Source organism: Nannobrachium achirus (assembly GCF_963921795.1).
Source record: "Nannobrachium achirus genome assembly, chromosome: 15".
Taxonomy (NCBI): domain Eukaryota; kingdom Metazoa; phylum Chordata; class Actinopteri; order Myctophiformes; family Myctophidae; genus Nannobrachium; species Nannobrachium achirus.
In genome coordinates this window covers 13305270-13323350 of record NC_137822.1, presented here as the reverse complement: position 1 = coordinate 13323350, position 18081 = coordinate 13305270, and the positions used below count along the sequence as shown (strand labels likewise).

The following is an 18081-nucleotide window of genomic DNA, read 5'->3' as shown; positions in this document are numbered from 1 at the left end:
CCTGTGCCAGGATTTTGTATGTTTTCTTGACTATGCAATGAAAAATCTTTTTTAAAGATGTTTTCCCCCACAGAGACAGACACAGTTGTTGTGATTCAGTGGCAAAAATAATTTTGTCAATCAGACAAATGGTTCCAGAGATAGAGCTGAATGAATCAAAAAAAGTGTCCATCCACTAGAATGGACACACATTTTCTCAATCAGCTAAACGAGGGAGCCAACACACAAACAGAGAAAAGCATCTCTCTGATCTCAGGTCATTTTGACATCTAAAAGAAAATAATCATTTTTTATTATATACGTCAAAATACGTCATTGGCACTGACGGCTTTTGGCCCATTTACGTCAATCTACCACTGTGGCATAGTAAGAGTTAAGTACATATTGATACCAATACTTTTCTTACTTTTACTTTTTTCTCAAGTACATTTTGAATTGTGAACTTCTACTTCAGACCAAAATACCTATGAGAGTGGAATCTGCGTTCCGCCAATGCATTTCAATGAGAGTGAAGCGGTTTCATGCCAGCAGAGGATTTCTGCAAAAAACGCTCCCTTCTCATTGAAATGCATTGGCGGAACGCAAATTCCACTCTCATAGGTATTCTGGTGTGAGGGCACCCCAGAGTATTTCTACATTGCAGTATTGAGAGTTTTACTTAAATAAATAATGTGAGTACTTTTCAAACCACTGTGTTTATCAGAGCTCATCCAGTCAGTGACACACTCCTGTAGCGCATAGAGATTCCTCTGGCAGTGCACTCAGGACAGAGAATCCAGGACTATGCCGACTGGATACACAACACAATGCACTTCATGAATGGATATTATGCTCCAGCCTCTTTTTACATTGTGCAGTCGGGTTCATTGCCGCTGGTGTTGCACTCACTGTATTTGAGACACATGAAATCTTCTTTGTGGGAAAGAAAGTGCCCATTACGAACCAACCGGATTCAGCACCGACCAGGGGCCTTTTGCGGCAAGTCCTTCCCCACAAGCCCCTCGGACTGGAACAAAATGTTGTCCTAAGTTCTGCAAGTTTGGCATGAACGAGCAAAACAAGCTCGACCAACAATAGTCTTGACTTGCAGGCTTGTGCATGGAGGTAGTTTGTGATGTAGACGCATGAATAAAAGGACACTATGCACATGCTTATGGGCCCATGATGTCATCAAACCTATTGGCCCGAATCCTGAAGGAGGGCAGCACGAGCTGGGCGGGCAACTTTAATTGTAATTAGTGGATGGGGATTTTCTATCCATGTCTCCAGATATAGGAGAGCCACCAATGCATTGTCCATACAAAACAGAGACTCTGTTGAGACTTATATTGGTGGCCTAACATCCAAGGAGGCGCCAGTACAGTCTGTAATTACTATATGTCCTGTAAGCTGAATGACAAGACTTCAAAAACCGCCCCTGCACTGATGACACCAGTGCCTTTGCCCGATGGACCCAAGCAAAAGCTCGCACTAGACATTGTCAGCCGATTCGAGACCAGCCCTGCTGACGACACTATTTCCATGGAGGACTACTATTCATCTTTATCTCTGTCCATTCCAGCCTCATGAGGTCTGTTTAAAAAAAGGAAAAAAGTAAAGCACAGCTAACCTCCACTCGTCAGAACTGTCCGTCATGGAAGACAAGATAGACAAGGAAGCGCTATGAATTGCTGCAAGCACAGGGCGCCCCAACCCGTCTACAATCCAACAGTACATAAAACTGAATAAATAAACATGTTCTTAAGGTTCAGGATATCAGATACAGAAACGGTAAAAAAACAAACAAAAAAAAGTAATTGTTGGCTGTATCAGTATAGGCTACGCTACAGTGTCTACATTATTGCAAGTACAACTCCCATAAAGATAAATGTTGGGATGCTGCTGCTGCAGTTGTTGTTGGTGCAACACACTCCAACGTGGAAAACAGCGCTTCTGTTTGCCCAGCAATTCACAGGGCTCAATTCCACATCCAGTCTGAACCTGCCATTAGAAGGAAATGTGAGCGTGCAAAAACGAACAGAGACAAAAAACATCCTTTCAAGCTTGTGCATGTTTGTCTATGTTTGTGTTCAAAGATCTGTGCTTGTGTCTTTCCATGCATAAATATCCATGTGTGCGTCTCACTGACAGCAACACCATAGTCCCTACATGGCTCTGCCAATGCTAATCACATTAAGGCAGAGCACCAGTCAGCAGTCACACTGTTCAACAATCAGTGGACTAAACATTTCCTACTGACAGCCAAAGCAAACGGGCCATCTCCATTTATATTGAATGAAACTCACATGACACCTGTGAAACCACTAAGCCGGGCTAAATCCTAATGAGCAATGCGGCAGCCGTGCCAAGTTGCTCATTATGTTTGCTTGGTGTATTTATCTTTATCCTATTTCAGCAGACACGCGACAGATGTTGAAATTCATTGGGTGTCAACCTTTTAACGCGCCGGACAAATAGCCCACCAAAGTGGCACACTCGGAAATGAGGTGACAACTGCTCTGAAGCAGCGTGAGTTATTTTTATTGGGCTGAAGAAGCTTCATCAGCAATTGATTATAGCCACCAAATTGCAGGCAAATGTAATGAAAATGTGATGGGCCAAAGTGTGCCACCTTTTGAAAAGACTCAATGTGCTGCAAAATGAATAAAATCTTTCATGGTTTACCACAGGATTTGAAAAGAACAATAAATAAAAGAATAAGGTAGAAAAAAAGACCACCAAACAGCATAAATACATAGCTAGAGAGTGTAAATCAAGTAATTTACTGGGAGATTTAGACCGCTGAAATCTTATTGCAAAGCTTAAATTGCAATCCTTAATGAAAAACATGCAATTTCTCTGCAGATAATGTATCCTCTTTTGACTTTCACAAATCAGGATACACTTTCAACTCAACGTACTTGGTGTTTCATGCAAAATCAGTCCAATCTCCTCATTCCCACCAAATCCATAGAAAGGTTACAGTCATCGTCACCAATAGACACTACATTTTTCCAGGTAAATATAGCAGGTTTGTTGGTCTATTGTTTAGCTTATTGTTTTTTGTTTCTTTTTTATATTTTGTATTGTCTCTCCCAGGTTTAATGAAGAAGAAAGAGTCGGCATGGTCTGCGGCCAGATAATGTGTGAATCTACTCTTGTGTAGCCATAACCCTGATGTCATCAGCTCCAGCAGAACGAAGGCAGAGCTGTAAAAACGCCTTCACTTAAGTTCTGACATAAGTCGTAGAAACACTTGTTTTCCCACGGGTTCAACAGGTCTAGACGGCTGTAACCCAAGACTTGCGTATGTACGGGCAACCACACTTTGCAATTTGTCCAACAATTTGTGTTACTACTTTGACTGATCAGCTGTTTGCTGCACTTTGTCTTTTCTAATTACATTATTATTTTTGGGCAATTTACACAGATATGGCGGCTGCTGCCATTTACATTCCCACCCTAATTTGTGTTTGCACAAGGCATTACAACATAGCCTCGCGTAGCCAGGCTTACTCATCTGCGAAGAGAAAAGCCTGGTGACAATATCAGGCAGAGACCGTTCAACTTCCGCCGTGAGAATTTCAACAGAAGACTACAACGCATGACGTAACTTCCGTTAAGCACAGCACTTCCGCTAGAACCAACCGGAAGTCATATTGTGGCCAGGGTGATTACAACATCACATGCACCACAGACACAATGATGGAGGGAGGTAGGGGATTTGCACTCCAATGAGCAGCAGTGGCAGCATCCCCCTCTCATTAGTTAGTAACATGCTGTCAACTAAAACTACATTAACGTCACTAGTAGGACACCCCTGATTTCAGAGAGAGAGAGAGAGAGAGAGAGAGAGAGAGAGAGAGAGAGAGAGATAGTGAGAGCACTATAACAAAAGGACAACACATGCTCCTAATAGACGCTCCACAAAGCCGGAAGCACCCCGGTGGATTCAAACCAATTACTTGTGGGTTTAGAACCTCCAGACTCTGCGGGCACCAAAGCGCTGGCACCTCTACATTTTATGGCAGCTTGTTTAAATCAGGCCGTTCTAAACACTATAGTGTTCAATAGGCCTAATAAATCAGATCATAAGCACTAAGCAGTGTTTTCTTTCTTTCTTTCTTTCTTTCTTTCTTTCTTTCTTTCTTTCTTTCTTTCTTTCTTTCTCTCTCTCTTTCTCATCTGCACCCAGCATCACAGTTACACTATAAGTTAACAGGTATATGGTCAAACCTATTGAAAACTGGTATTGCAAGATCGATGTCAGTAATAGTTGATATGACCATGGAAATATGTATATCGAATATTGTACATCTCTAGTGCTAAGGATTGTCTTACTGCTAGCATACGTGTATAGGGTTGGCTCTCAATGCAAAGCTGAGGGGCAAACGCTGAAGGCAAGATGGGGTGGAGTGAGTAGCGCAGGCAATGCATTTGACATGGTGACAAATTATTCATTATTAAAACATTAAGACATCCTGTCTTTCAAAAGATATATTTCCACTAAAGAGTCCATGCAATTATCCACCAATCCACCAAGAGTCCATGCAATTATGAACAGCTCCCTCCCCATGGCACTGCCCACTTGTTTGAAAGCATGAATGAACTAGTCCAGCCACTCTTAAAATGAATAATCCTACTGATCCCCAAACTATCCTTTTTATCTTAAGTTTCTGGTTAAGACTGTGACCAATCCAATTTGATCAGGTCAAATGCAGAGCACATTTCCTCATGGGTAACAATGAAGTGAATAAATCATCGTTGCAGTGAACATGAGGATTGTACTTGTCCCCGGAGCAACTTATGAAGTGACACCGTTTGCTTTTTTGATCTCCATTTCACTGTGGTCCTCATGCATGGACACTGCCTTCTTTACACTCGAGTCTTCTTAAGTTATTTTTTCCTGACCTTTCTTTTCTTCCTTTATGGATAGTCACAGAGTGGAGAGACAGGAAACAGGGTCATAGTCAGGGAGTGAAATGCAGCAATGTCCCGCTCAGCCCGGGAATCAAACTGGAGACTCGCTGTCAGGAATCAGAGCCAATGTGGTACGCACCTTAACCTCAGCTATCAGCAATACTACAGTGGGGACTCGAGTCTTCTTGAAACCGTCAGAAATTCAATGTCACTGTCACTTCATAAAGTTGTTTTTATCACAATGATAAATGATTGTGACCAAAGCAACACTACAGCTCTATGACTTGTTTTACTAGATTTTAGCCTGGGGTTGAATCAGAATGGTGCTGTCGGCAATGTCCTCTGACCTAAAACAGGTTGTGTGGCATAACATGTAGTGGTCTGCTGCCACTAGCAGACAACACTAGACACATATGTCACTGTCACAATACTTTTATGTTATAAATCATGTAATATTAATTAGTTGTTGCTGTGCATCTAGTGATGTGCTGGCTGACACAGTCATTCCCTATTGTACGGTATGCATTGCTTCAATGATTTTCTATATTGATGAACCACTGAGGAATTTCTTCAGGCGATTTTGTACTGTACACAGTTCATCCTATTTTTAACTGTCACTTTGCATGACATTTCAATATTTTGGTAACATTACAGCAAGGACAGCATGTCTGGCTGAAGGGAAAACAGATGCAGATGCAGATGTTTACAATTACAAACTGCAGTACTCAGATCTTCGTATGAGGCTGCATTCAGTACACATTTCCTGTAATCATATCAGTTGCTGTTAGGTTGTTCATGTTTGTCCTGAAACATTCAGTTAAGATCCCACAAGACAATTCAGAATGATTTGTATGCATAGTAAAGGGGCTAAATATACGTAGGTTTAATCTATCATTTTAATTCTGTGATTAACCTGTTCATTAGGCTACTACTAAAGACTACACACACACACACACACGCACACGCACACGCACACACACACACACACACACACACACACACACACACGCACACGCACGCACGCACGCACACACATATGGAGTTAAGAACAACCGTCCTAAGTGGTCATTGTTCCCAAAATGCATTGCAATCCATCTAGACTTATGCTACCAATAATGCTGCCACAACCTGACGTTTATGTAATTTATATTTAGTTTGATGTCATCCATACATTACAATAAGACCATACCATGCAATAAACGTTACAGTGCCTTTCACAGTCCACTGGTAGCTCAAATAAATGCTGAGATATGACTGCACTGCACACCATGCCCTCTCTTGCAAGCGTGGCTTTCAACTATTATAGGTCATCCCACTCAGGGGTGTCACACCATTCTGGGCCTTGGGTACAAGGATTCACTGCGGGCCCCCGCACAATTATTTTGTGCTTTAACTATTGAAAAATAGCAGATACACAAGCTCACAGAGAGTGAGCTTGTAGATCTTCTATTTTTGAAAAATTGTGAATTGTGATTTTTTTTCCCTTCTTTTTTTATCCCTTTCTGACTACGATGTTATTCATGCATTTACTCTTACTGTCTGTGTGTGTATATACATTATTTTATTAAGAGAGAGAGGTTGTGCTTTTGTTTTAGAATTGATTTAAACTTTGATGATAACGTTTAAGGCATTACTTGTTATAATAATAATAATAATAAAGCTTTATTTCTATAGCACTTTTCTAAACAAAGTTACAAAGTGCTTGAACAATCAAAAACTCAAACAGTAATTACATAACAGAAATACAATAATGATAAAATAACAATAAAAAGTAACAGTGAAAACAGAATAACAGAACAATATAACTCAAGGAGATAAAAAGGCCATACGGTAGAAATGGGTTTTTAAAAGGGATTTAAAAGTTGTTAATGAGGTGGTCAACCTGAGCACTTCTGGTAGGCTGTTCCAGAGTTTGGGAGCCTTTACCATAAAGGCTCGATCTCCTCTGGTCACTAAGGTAGCCTTATGGCTCTCCTTGAGTAGACCCCGACCAGCTGATCTAAGGGTACGCGATGGCACATATGGTTCTACTAGATCACATAAATAGCTTGGAGCAAGGCCATTAAGAGCTTTAAAAGTTAAAAGTACAATTTTAAAATCAATCCTGAAGGAGACTGGCAACCAGTGTAGTGCAGCTAAAACAGGAGTTATGTGATCAAACCTCCTGGTACCAGTGATAAGTCTCGCTGCCGAATTTTGTATCAGCTGTAAACGGTGTAGCAAACCTTGATTGAGACCAGAGTATAGGGCATTACAGTAGTCTAAGCGAGAATACACTAGGGCATTCACGACTGTTTTAAGGTTATTTGCTGAAAGGAAGGATTTAATTTTATTTATATTTCTAATGTGAATAAAACAAGTTTGTACTACCTTTTTTACCTGGTTTTCAAAACGGAGTTCTGAGTCAAATTGGACACCCAGGTTCCTTGCAATGGGTGTCACGTTGGTTGCCAGGGGGCCTAAACTGTGTAAGATGGTAGTGTGAGAACTGGGGGGACCAAAAAGAATAATGTCAGATTTGTCTGAGTTTAACTGTAAAAAGTTTTGCGCCATCCAGGAGTGTATATCAGTCAGGCAGGCTTTGAGGGAGGATAAACAGTTGGGGTCAGAGGTTTTGAGTGGAAGATAGAGCTGGGTGTCATCAGCATAACAGTGAAAGTAAATATTGTGTCTGCGAATGATGTGACCGAGGGGTAGCATATAAACAGAGAATAATAAAGGTCCAAGAATGGACCCTTGAGGGACACCACAAGTGAGCTGAGCTGATGAGGAAGTGGCATTATTGACGACAACGGAAAGAGTTCTATCTGAGAGGTAGGAACGGAGCAGCTGAAGGGCAGTACCACTAAGACCCCCCCATGACTCCAGACGTCGTACCAGAATATTATGATCCACGGTGTCAAAAGCCGCACTTAGATCCAAAAGGACCAGGATGGAGGAGTCACCACCATCTAGAGTCATGAGGAGGTCATTGGTCACTTTCACTAGTGCTGTCTCAGTGCTGTGGAGGGCTCTGAAACCAGATTGGAATGTTTCAAACAGATTATTGTGTTGTAAGTGATCAATGAGCTGTGTGGCAATAATTTTTTCTAATAGTTTGGACAGAAAGGATAATTTAGAGATGGGTCGGTAACTGCACGGAAGATGAGGGTCAAGACCGGGTTTTTTAAGAAGGGGATGGGCTAGGGCATGTTTATATGAGGAGGGAAAGAAACCAGAAACTATGGAGCTGTTTATTATAGAGAGGATAGTGGGGGCAAGTGAATTAGATACCTCTTTAAGGAAAGATGTGGGAATTAGATCTAGTTGAGATGATGAGGATTTCATCTGTGAGATTGTGCTGATAATTAGTGGGACAGTAGAGGGTTCAAACTGATTAAGTGGAAAAGGAGTGGCAGATGGGATTGAATTATCAGGAATAGAAGATGGAATATGGAGCCGAATTGTGTCAATCTTGTTAATGAAAAATGTTAGGAAATCTTCGGGGGACGGATCAATATTTGTAATAACAGGGGGTGAAATGACAGAGTTGATTATTTTGAATAAGGTCCTGGGGTTGTTACTATTGTTCAATATGATGTTAGAGTAATAACTGGATTTGGCTTGTTTTACAGCTAACTGATAACTCACCATCAGCTCCTTGAGGCTAGAGAGAGATGGTTGCAGGTGGTTTGCCCTCCAGCTGCGTTCCGCTTGGACCTACCTCCTAAATATACACTGTATTTCCTTTCCTTGTACACCTTTGAACTGTCCAGTTAGCATCCTCAGGCTCAGACACTCAGGAAGAGTTTTTTGCTGTCTCCAAGTCCAGACTTTGCAGTCTTGGAAAGATCAAACTTGGAACTTAGACTCTTACAAAAAAAGCTATAAATGTCAGTTGTATTCTTTGATGTCTAATGTGTCATATAATCCCATATGGGATGGGCCAAATTGTGGCATGACACGGAAATAACAATTTCATTCATTCATTCATTCATTCATTCATTCATTCATTCATGCGTTCATTCGTTCATGCGTTCATTCGTTCATTCGTTCATTCGTTCATTCGTTCATTCATATAAAAATCTGCCATTTGCCCGTCGGCTTTTACAATACTTTCTGCTTCACTTTTTATTCTCTTTTCTTTTGACATCTTCTGTTGAAAAATGCAGCATTTGTTTTCTGTTTCTCCTCCAGTTCAGACAGTGCCCATCTACAGTATGTGTACTGTCGCTCTGCAGCTAACCGCCACTGTTGGTTTGGGAAGGGCACAGTATGGACAGCTACATGCCTCCTCCAAAACACATGGAGACACCAGACGTTTATTTCCACTAGACAATGTGAGAAGTGTCAAAGGTAGAGTGTAATGCACAGGTCTGTGCCATCTGCTATGGATATTTTTCATTCGCCTTCCATTTATCCTGCTGTATAGCACTTTGTAACTTTTTTGAACACAATCGCAACAATAAAGAAAATAGTAGATACATATTTAACAGGCATACACAAATTCTGTGCTATAGTGTGATTGGCCCAGAGCCAGAATACACATCAACTTGTGGCTTGGTAATGTATGCAGCCTCTCATTGCCCTGGCATCACCCAATGGCTGGATCTGAAATGACCTCACTCCTCTATCCTCACCTGAACCAAGTTCAAGTCTGTTCATTGACACCAAGTCATGCCAGGTGAATGAAAAGTGCATGTAAGGAAACTGACCAGGAGACAAACATCAAGAGCAGATTAGATAGACAGACGGTCAGGTAGGTATCCTTGCGCGAGTTAATTAGGTATATTTATATTTACGGCATGTACGATCAGGGTACTTTACTACTTTTTATCCATTATCAGGCCAGGGTGCAATCACTGTGTAAATGTGTCTTGTTGCCATTAATTATGAGCTTGTAGATCAGCTATTTTTGGCTCATGATACCGGCACACAACACAGTATAACATCAGTTGCACAAGCACGCACTCGTGCCGTCGCGCAGATGCGCACGCACGCACGCACACACAGACACACAAAGCTTGGCAATGGCAGTAGATCAGCTGCATGACCTGTCACAGAGAAGCGATGGGCTGTGGACTCATAGCGGTAATCATTGTGTTTTGTCTAGAGTGGAGATTGAGGGATTCTGGCAGAGAGCAGCCGAGCACAGAACAAATTCAGGCCCCATCAATGTGCCACAAAGCACACACGTGCACATGAAATCAAACGCACGCACGCACGCACGCACGCACGCACGCACGGCACGCACGTTTTTGCAACCCATTTTTCTCACCCGGTGACTACCTAACCTGTAGTCCTGGTTTCCGCTCTCCCCCTGCCGCACCAGGGGACATTGGGGAGCACCCGGCTGGCTAGGGGGCGGCAGTATAGAAACCAGGACTACTGCATGTTTTTGTGTGAGGGCCTATGCCCAAGGAGACACGGGGAGAACATGCAAACTCACCACAGAAATGGACGCATCGCCAAAAGGCCCTATCGCCAACCCGACCTAGGGTGTGGGTGCTGATGACGCGGGTGGAGGAACACGCCCCAAGCGCCCACAGCTTCCCCCGGCGGGAATCGAAGCCCATCTGGTATTTATTGCTAACAAATACACAGGCAGTCTTTGTCTACTTAGTTAATCTTAAGTTAGAAACAGCCCCTCCAAAAACATGTGCACACAATCACACGCTCGCTCGCACGCTCGCACGCACGCTCGCACGCACGCACGCACGCACGCACGCACGCACGCACGCACGCACGCACGCACGCACGCACGCACGCACGCACGCACGCACACACACACACACACACACACACACAGAATAGAGCACAGCACAGAAATACTTTCATGTGCTACTTCAAAGCAGCAAATTAACAGGAGATAAGAGGGATAATAACCATAAAGTTATTCTCATCTTACTAAGCCAAAAGATGTACATCAAAACACTACCATTGCTCCTAGCCAGCATGGAAGGGCATTAACACCGCAGCAGGGAATAAGGTACACAAAGGTACATGCAAATAAGGCAGACAATTGTTATAGAGAGAAAATAATGAAGCAAAAAAATCTCATGTCGAAACTGTGAGGTAACCCATAAACCCAACATAATATATACAGTATATGTTTTGCCTTGGTATTTTAGAGAGCAGTGAGTCCATTCAAGTTGTTCTGTTAACTAACAAAAATGGTTGTGTTTTATTTTAATCATGATACCATCTGACTACATACCGTATATGTAGCACATACTGTAACAAATAGGCACTATGAATTAAGGTTTTATCAAATGTATCTACTCCACAAAATACCTGTTTCCATTAGAGACCTGAAACGTGATGTCACGGTCTGTCTGTCTGTCTGTCTTCCCTCTACATTGCTCAGTCTTTATCCTTGATAGCAGTCATGCATCATTCCTCCTTAAATTAATGCACCATGAGCGACCTGCAGTGTTCCACTTGACTTGTTCCATTAATTCAAAGGAACCTGTGTGCACCTATATTATTAGCGTCACCCATCAGTGTGACTTGTAATAAACTGCACAGATGGTGTCCTCCGTTCCCCCTGTCGGTCTAGTCTCACCCAGGCAGACCCACGCAGCATGGATGCGTGTGCCACTAAGCCAAAGGGCCTGTCTCCAGAATGGCCCCTGGCTCATTACGATGCCAAAGTCATCAGTGACAACAAGGGAAGAAAAAAAACCTTGCAGCTGCACTCAGGCTTAATCTACTTAAAAAACACCATCCATGTAAAACATGCAAATATACAGTTGGGCTTGGGGAGACAGCCTGAGAAAAGGAGCTAATTTACTGCATAAAAAAGGCTGTGTCGAGCTCAGGAAAATGGAGAAAGTTAAGTGTTTGACCAGCCTGATGCATTCTCTCGGTCCCCACCCTGGGCATATCTCAGGGAATGTGACAACACATTCATTTACTTACACGGCACTAATCCTCTGAGCCTGGCCAATGAACTTCCCCTTTTTTACCTCGCTCCACTAATTGAGTTTCTTCTTCGTCTAAGAAGTAGGAAAACAGAAAAGTGCTTGTCCTACTAACATGTTTGTTATACTGGACTAACCCCCTTTGTGCTGAGAATGCACTTTTACTTGCAATTAAAGGCCTTTAAAGGAGATTATTCTTACCATGAACTACTAAGAGGAAATCTCTAAGAATTTTTAAAGGGGTTTGCTTAGCATGGAAAAGTCTTGAATACATGTCATTTGCTCAGAAATGTGTACTACACCAGTATTCATCCGTTCGTTCATTACAACGACAAACGATGAACCTTTAACCTTTCATACTTAATCCCATAACAGCAAAACTGCCAAATGAATCCCCTATATGCCAAAGCTATCCTCCACTGCTTTCTAGCTTGCTGAGAACACTGCTACACAACAGCACTAACACTATCATTCAAAGGCAAATCATTTATCTTAAGCCACAATGATCATTAGTACTACAGTACATACATTATGTACAATGTGCAAAAATGTAAGTGCATCTCTATATTAGCGTGACAAGTTAATCAATCCAGGGCAAGCAAACTGTTCAAGGTTAATGACTAATCTATAATATAGTTTCACTCTGAAATGCTAATGCATTACGGGTCAGAACCTATGTGTGTAAGACATAACAACGGACAAAATAATATCCACATAACAAAATACCTTAACATAAGTCACTTGTGACTGGAGTTGTGGCAACATAAACCAGCCTGCAGTCCACTGAAATATGCCTCGATCTGCCCACTCCAGCTGCACCGTGTTCTGTTTTGGAAGGTTGTTGACCTGGTATTGTTACGCTAGTTTCTTCGAGGCACTACATTGTTTTCTTTGCACTCTACTGTACATACAGTATGAGACAATTTAGCCTGTTGTTTGTAGAGTTAATTCTTACTCTGCTTATTCTGATCTTGTGCTTGAAAGTCACAAAGAGAGTCTGCTAAATGCCTAAATTGCAATTGGAAATGTGTGACTAATTCCTGTATAGGAGCTATCTCGAAGGCATTCAAGGTCCACCCCTCTGACCACTTAAACAACACACTTACTGCCTAACACGACTAAAGTTGGATTATCCAATCCATGCGTTGACAGCCTAACTCGCCTTAAGTCGGGTTATAACATTTCCAATTGTAAACCATAGCCTGTGGTCTGCGGGACCCGGCACTGAATCAAAAAATAAAATTCACATAATCCATCGGGAGATGACGTCAACAGGAAATAAATAAATATTTCAGGAAAATAGATGTATCTCGGAATCCATCTCCAGATGGCGTTCTTGGTCTAAACAAGCCCTTTTCTACGGACCATAACAAAAGCACAGATGGCCGCGGTTATAATTTTTCTTTACCGGGTGAAAGAAAAGACGAATCTTCATCCGTTCTCAGAAGTAATTGGATTACATTTTGACGGCGGGTGGTGCGTTCATGGAGCCTCGAGAATAAGGTAAAAACACTGAAAAACTCAGGCAGAAGCTACCGAGTTAATTAATTAGCCTACTGTATATACCTGGCAGCGATGTGTTAAAGTGATTTTTTTTTTCTTCTTTTTCTTTTTTTTTTGCATTCCTAAGCCAATAATTTGATGACCAGCAGTGGTTCCTTATGGAGACACAAAGAGCCTGCTTTGTTCCCTATGGAGACACAAAGTCTGCATTTGGGCCCACCTGCTTCGCCAGCCACTGACATGGTGCACCCCTTTCATGGACAATATTAGTGACCAATATTGACTGAATAGGATGTGTGAACATGGTCAATAAATGTTTTCTGTGGACAGCGATGGTAACAATGGTTCTTCTTACCTCTGGTGTGGCATGAAGGGCCCCTCTTGCGCCCCGTGGATGAGCTATGTGTGACGTGCTGAAAGTGAACCATGTCCATGGTCGTGTTGGGTGTGCGGAAGCTCTCCTTGAACCTCTGCATCAAGTCCTCCACTGCCTCCTGCTTAGCGTCGATGGCTGTGGAACAGAGAGACACAAGTTGTGAGATCTAGATGTACGCAAGCTTGTGTGAGCTTGTACATCCTATTGTCACATTTCGTCATATAGGGTGTGCCAAATGTAGTTCTAAGAGCGCCCATTTCTTGGGTAAACACAGCCTTACACAGGTGTTCTGATTGGAGTAAAGCATTAGTTCTATGCAATCAAACAATTGAAACACCTGTGTTTTTACCCAAGAAATGGCCGCTAAGGACTACAATGACGTAGCCGCTGGCACACACTATAGGACCCATTAAAACCAGGAAAGCATCTTAGTCAGTTTAGATTTTTTTCATTGGCTATTGAAAAATAGCAGATATGCAAGCTCAATGTGCGTCACATCGTGCTATGCTGTGAGCTTGTACCACTGCATTCTTTTTACATTTAAAAAAAAATCTTGAAAGTTTGAGAACTACTTATTTCGAAGGCCTTTGTAGAATTGGCCTCAGGTCTTAACACAATTACTGCCTTTTAATCTGAAGTTTGCTTGGTGCCTTGGTGCCGCGCCGTTTCCTCCGTAGGCCGCCGCTATTATTTTGAAGGGCCGGAAGGGGGTTGTTTTTGTTTTTTTGGATTATCACTTGACGGCAACGTCATCTAGTCACATGACAGTGTGAGCCCAGAAGAGAAACATGGCTGCGCCCAGCCGAGTGTATTTGTGTACCTTATACAGGCCATGTATACTGTACAATGTCTCTTTTGGAGTAAATGCAGTCTCTTTATGGGCCTCTCAATGGATTTACTATGGAGGACGTTCACTTCGCGTGCACGCCCGACGTGCGTTGTAAACAAATCGCGGACATTACCAATGCGGGCGCGACCGGAGCGACGTACAGTAAGTAATCATACCTTTACTATATATACAGTAAGATTGACAGTCCTCACCGTCAACGGCACCATGGTTTTAACCCTTTCAATGACGGTGAGGATTGTCAACGGCAGCAGAACTGTTAAATGGTTGTTAAGTAGTTAGGGTTAGGAAAGGTATACCAGACCACCAGATCAGATCCTCCTACAATAGCAACGTGTCTTTGAGCACCGAGCAAGAACTCACATGGCAACATCCACTGTCTGTGTGTGAATGAGTGAATGAATACAATGCATAGTGTAAAGTGCTTTGGTTAAAGATGCTTATAATGGAAGCTGGGTAAGAAATGTCCCCTAAATAGGCCTATAAGTCCGATTTGAATAAAGGCATATAGACCTAAGTCGGATTTGAAAATTACCCACTGTTTTTCTGGAAAACATATTACTCAGCCTCTGTAGCAGTTAGAAACAAAATTCCCAAACTATTTGATAGCTTACACCTTTGGCTTTCATAGAAAAAAAATCTAAAAAATTTAAATATTTTTTCAAAACCCTAACCCGGCCTGAGGGGGTAATACACTTTAAAGTGTCACGTCCAGAATGGATTAATATATTTACAGTCCCTTATCGAGCTGTCTCGAAACCAACACTTTTACCCCTTTTTTTCTCTCCAAACAAACTGTAATTGTACTTTTGGATGGAACACCGGTGCAGCAGAAGCTCATCTGGTATTTAGAAAAACATGGAACAGTCTTAAAGCTTAATCCGTTCATTTGTTTTCTTCTGCTGGCCAAACTGCTGTATGCATGTACGTGTATGTGCAGCATATGCATGTATATTTCAATGTGTGAGTATATTGTACATGTCCCTTTGTAGGCCTCAAAGCTACAACCTGGAACCTATTTGAATGAATAGCATCGTATTTTTAACCAAACTGGTTGGTAGAGTTAGAGTATGTTAATATACAATATAACAAGCTTGTATGCAGTGGTTGTAAGTCTCTTTACTCCATATTCCACTGAGAAATGTCAACTTAGGACACCATATAGTGTCAATAGTCAATAGTTATTCAAGCAGACGGCACACCGGAATGGACACTAATGGGCTGCCGGCCATTACAATTATAGTTCAGACATCATAGTAATTACCTCTCTCCATTAGGAGAGATACCTATAGCGTCACTGACTGAGACGCTAGGGAAAAAGGCCATGGTGTCACCACAATCGGTAGGGTTCACCCTGCAATCCGCAATTTGGCCCGAGGGTGGCACAAGGTGGCACAAGGACATGGGCTCACTCAAATGATGACGGCTCATCCTCCAGGGATATCATGAATGCTCTCCGCCAGTTTCATGGCAACCCGCCCAATAGATTTTTATATAGCTTGCGTTTGACCCCGTGACATCATGTGGGTTACTGTCGGCCCAAGGCCATTCCCAGCTCGCAAATGTGTATATGGTGTTCTAGCTGAGGATTTTATTTGATGGCGTCAGTGGGATATAACATGACAGGGAATCTAACATACAGTATATGAGAGTGTTAGACAGACCGTTCACAGGTTTATATGCAAATAAAATGAATAGTGTAGATAAAACTAAGTGATGTGGAATCTCTCGCTCTCTCTTCCTTTCCTTTTACAGCATGGCTCCTATGGGACAAGCCATCTAGAAATGGGTCTATGAGACTGTGTGTGTGTGTGTGTGTGTGTGTGTGTGTGTGTGCGTGCGTGCGTGCGTGCGTGCGCGCGTGCGCGCGTGCGTGCGTGTGTGCGTGTGTGCATGTCCGAGTCTTGCACTGCCAGTAGGCTAAGGGGATAACTCCCATATCTTCTATCAAATGTTTTATACTTTTTGAAATATTTAACTTTAGTCACATGAAGTCTCAGATCCACATGGAAGACTTTATTAGACTCCGTCTTTGTTTTCTTTCTTTCTTTCTTTTTCTAGCTACAGCATTTTCAATTAGCCTAGTAGTACTCGGTTGACATTTTGGGAAACCCAGAAATGACAGCCAGATAACAGCCCAATCTATTTGAAATAAAAGCATACTGTAAATTAGCCTTTCAGTATCTTGTTTCTATTGATAATGGAGCTTTCTATGGTAATATTTCTTGAATGAAAGAAAGCCAACTTGTTGCATATCATGCTAATGCTTTGTTTAAGGGTTCAGTCATATTTAGATCTGTTCTTGTTTTAATCATTTCTGAGGAACCAATCTTAAGGTCACCCTGATTGAATGTTGTATGGTTGGAATAATAATTTGTCAAGAAGGAGAAAGGAGAGTGCCATCTGAATAATGAGGCACTATTAGCAACCCTTTTAGAAGAACAGCCCTAGTTAGAAGTGGGCTCAAACAAAACAATTTTCATAAAGAAATTGATTTTGGATTGATAGTCAAGTTAAGACGATTGTTGGAATCACTGGAAATGTATGCATATCTCGTCAGCATAGTCTTAAAACATTGCATTCTAGAGTGTGATTGTGTTATTAACATGGGAAAAGTGGACTGAGGCTTCCATGCAGAATCAACGGTGCTCAACACAGTTTTTGATGCATTATAAAAATCTAAATAGGCTATAAAAAAGTTTTTAAAAAAAAAAGAAAAAAAAAGAGTACATTTCTTATTACGGGAATGAAAAGTCAAGGAGAGCAGGCGGGAGCGGGAATCATGACAACAGTTTTTATATAATAAAATAAAAATCTGTGTGTCATTTCTCTTCTCCCCCATAGTACAGGACAGGATTTTTTTCTGCGCGAGTGGGATGGGATGAAAGTCAAAATCTACTCCCACAGCATTCTATTATGTCCAACAATTGTCCAAAAAGAAAAGGTACATATGGATAGGGACACACATACAGTATACACATGGACAGTGTATCAATTTTCCCCACACTATATACACACAAAGGCACGTATTGGAGTGGCTAGCACCGCTCAAAAATAGTGTTTTCTTTCATGTTGAATGTAGGCAATATAGATTGTAGAAATAGCTTTGCTAGAGTGTTAAGTCTCAATGAGAGGTCTTTGAGAACAGTTAACCACATGAACTTTAGCATCTGTATTCTGGGCATGTCATAATAGGTGAACAACATTCTGCGAAAATAGCAGAATGTTGTGTGAGCGTATAGATTGGCTATTTTCAGTGAAGAGATTTGGCGTGGAGGGGAAAAGGGAGGGTGCACAGTGCAGACCCCTGGGAGACCCCGGTCCAGGAAGTATATAGGGTTTAAGTGGTTAATTTGAGTGTAGGCTCTGTTCAGACTCAACACGAGAACCGGGTGATCCGTTGTTAAGAGGACAGCTCTAAATACAGGTGTGATTCCGTCCAAAATCCATTGAAATCCACCCACTCGGACCATTTGGTGGTCAGGAACACATTTATAATACAGTAGTGTGAGGCTGATATTCAAAGACCAACAAAAACACTGCAATAGCGAGCT

General features: G+C 41.9%; 1 protein-coding gene across 1 annotated transcript in view; it reads right to left on the bottom strand.

Annotated features, from left to right (window-relative positions):
• The window catches only part of astn2 (astrotactin 2), a gene marked incomplete at its 5' end in the record, with an annotated part of 725257 nt that overhangs the window by 483442 nt on the left and 223734 nt on the right, over nucleotides 1–18081 (bottom strand). Inside the window, 1 exon segment of the mRNA XM_080743421.1 lies at nucleotides 13660–13815. Coding sequence (XP_080599547.1) covers nucleotides 13660–13815 — 156 coding nt within the window.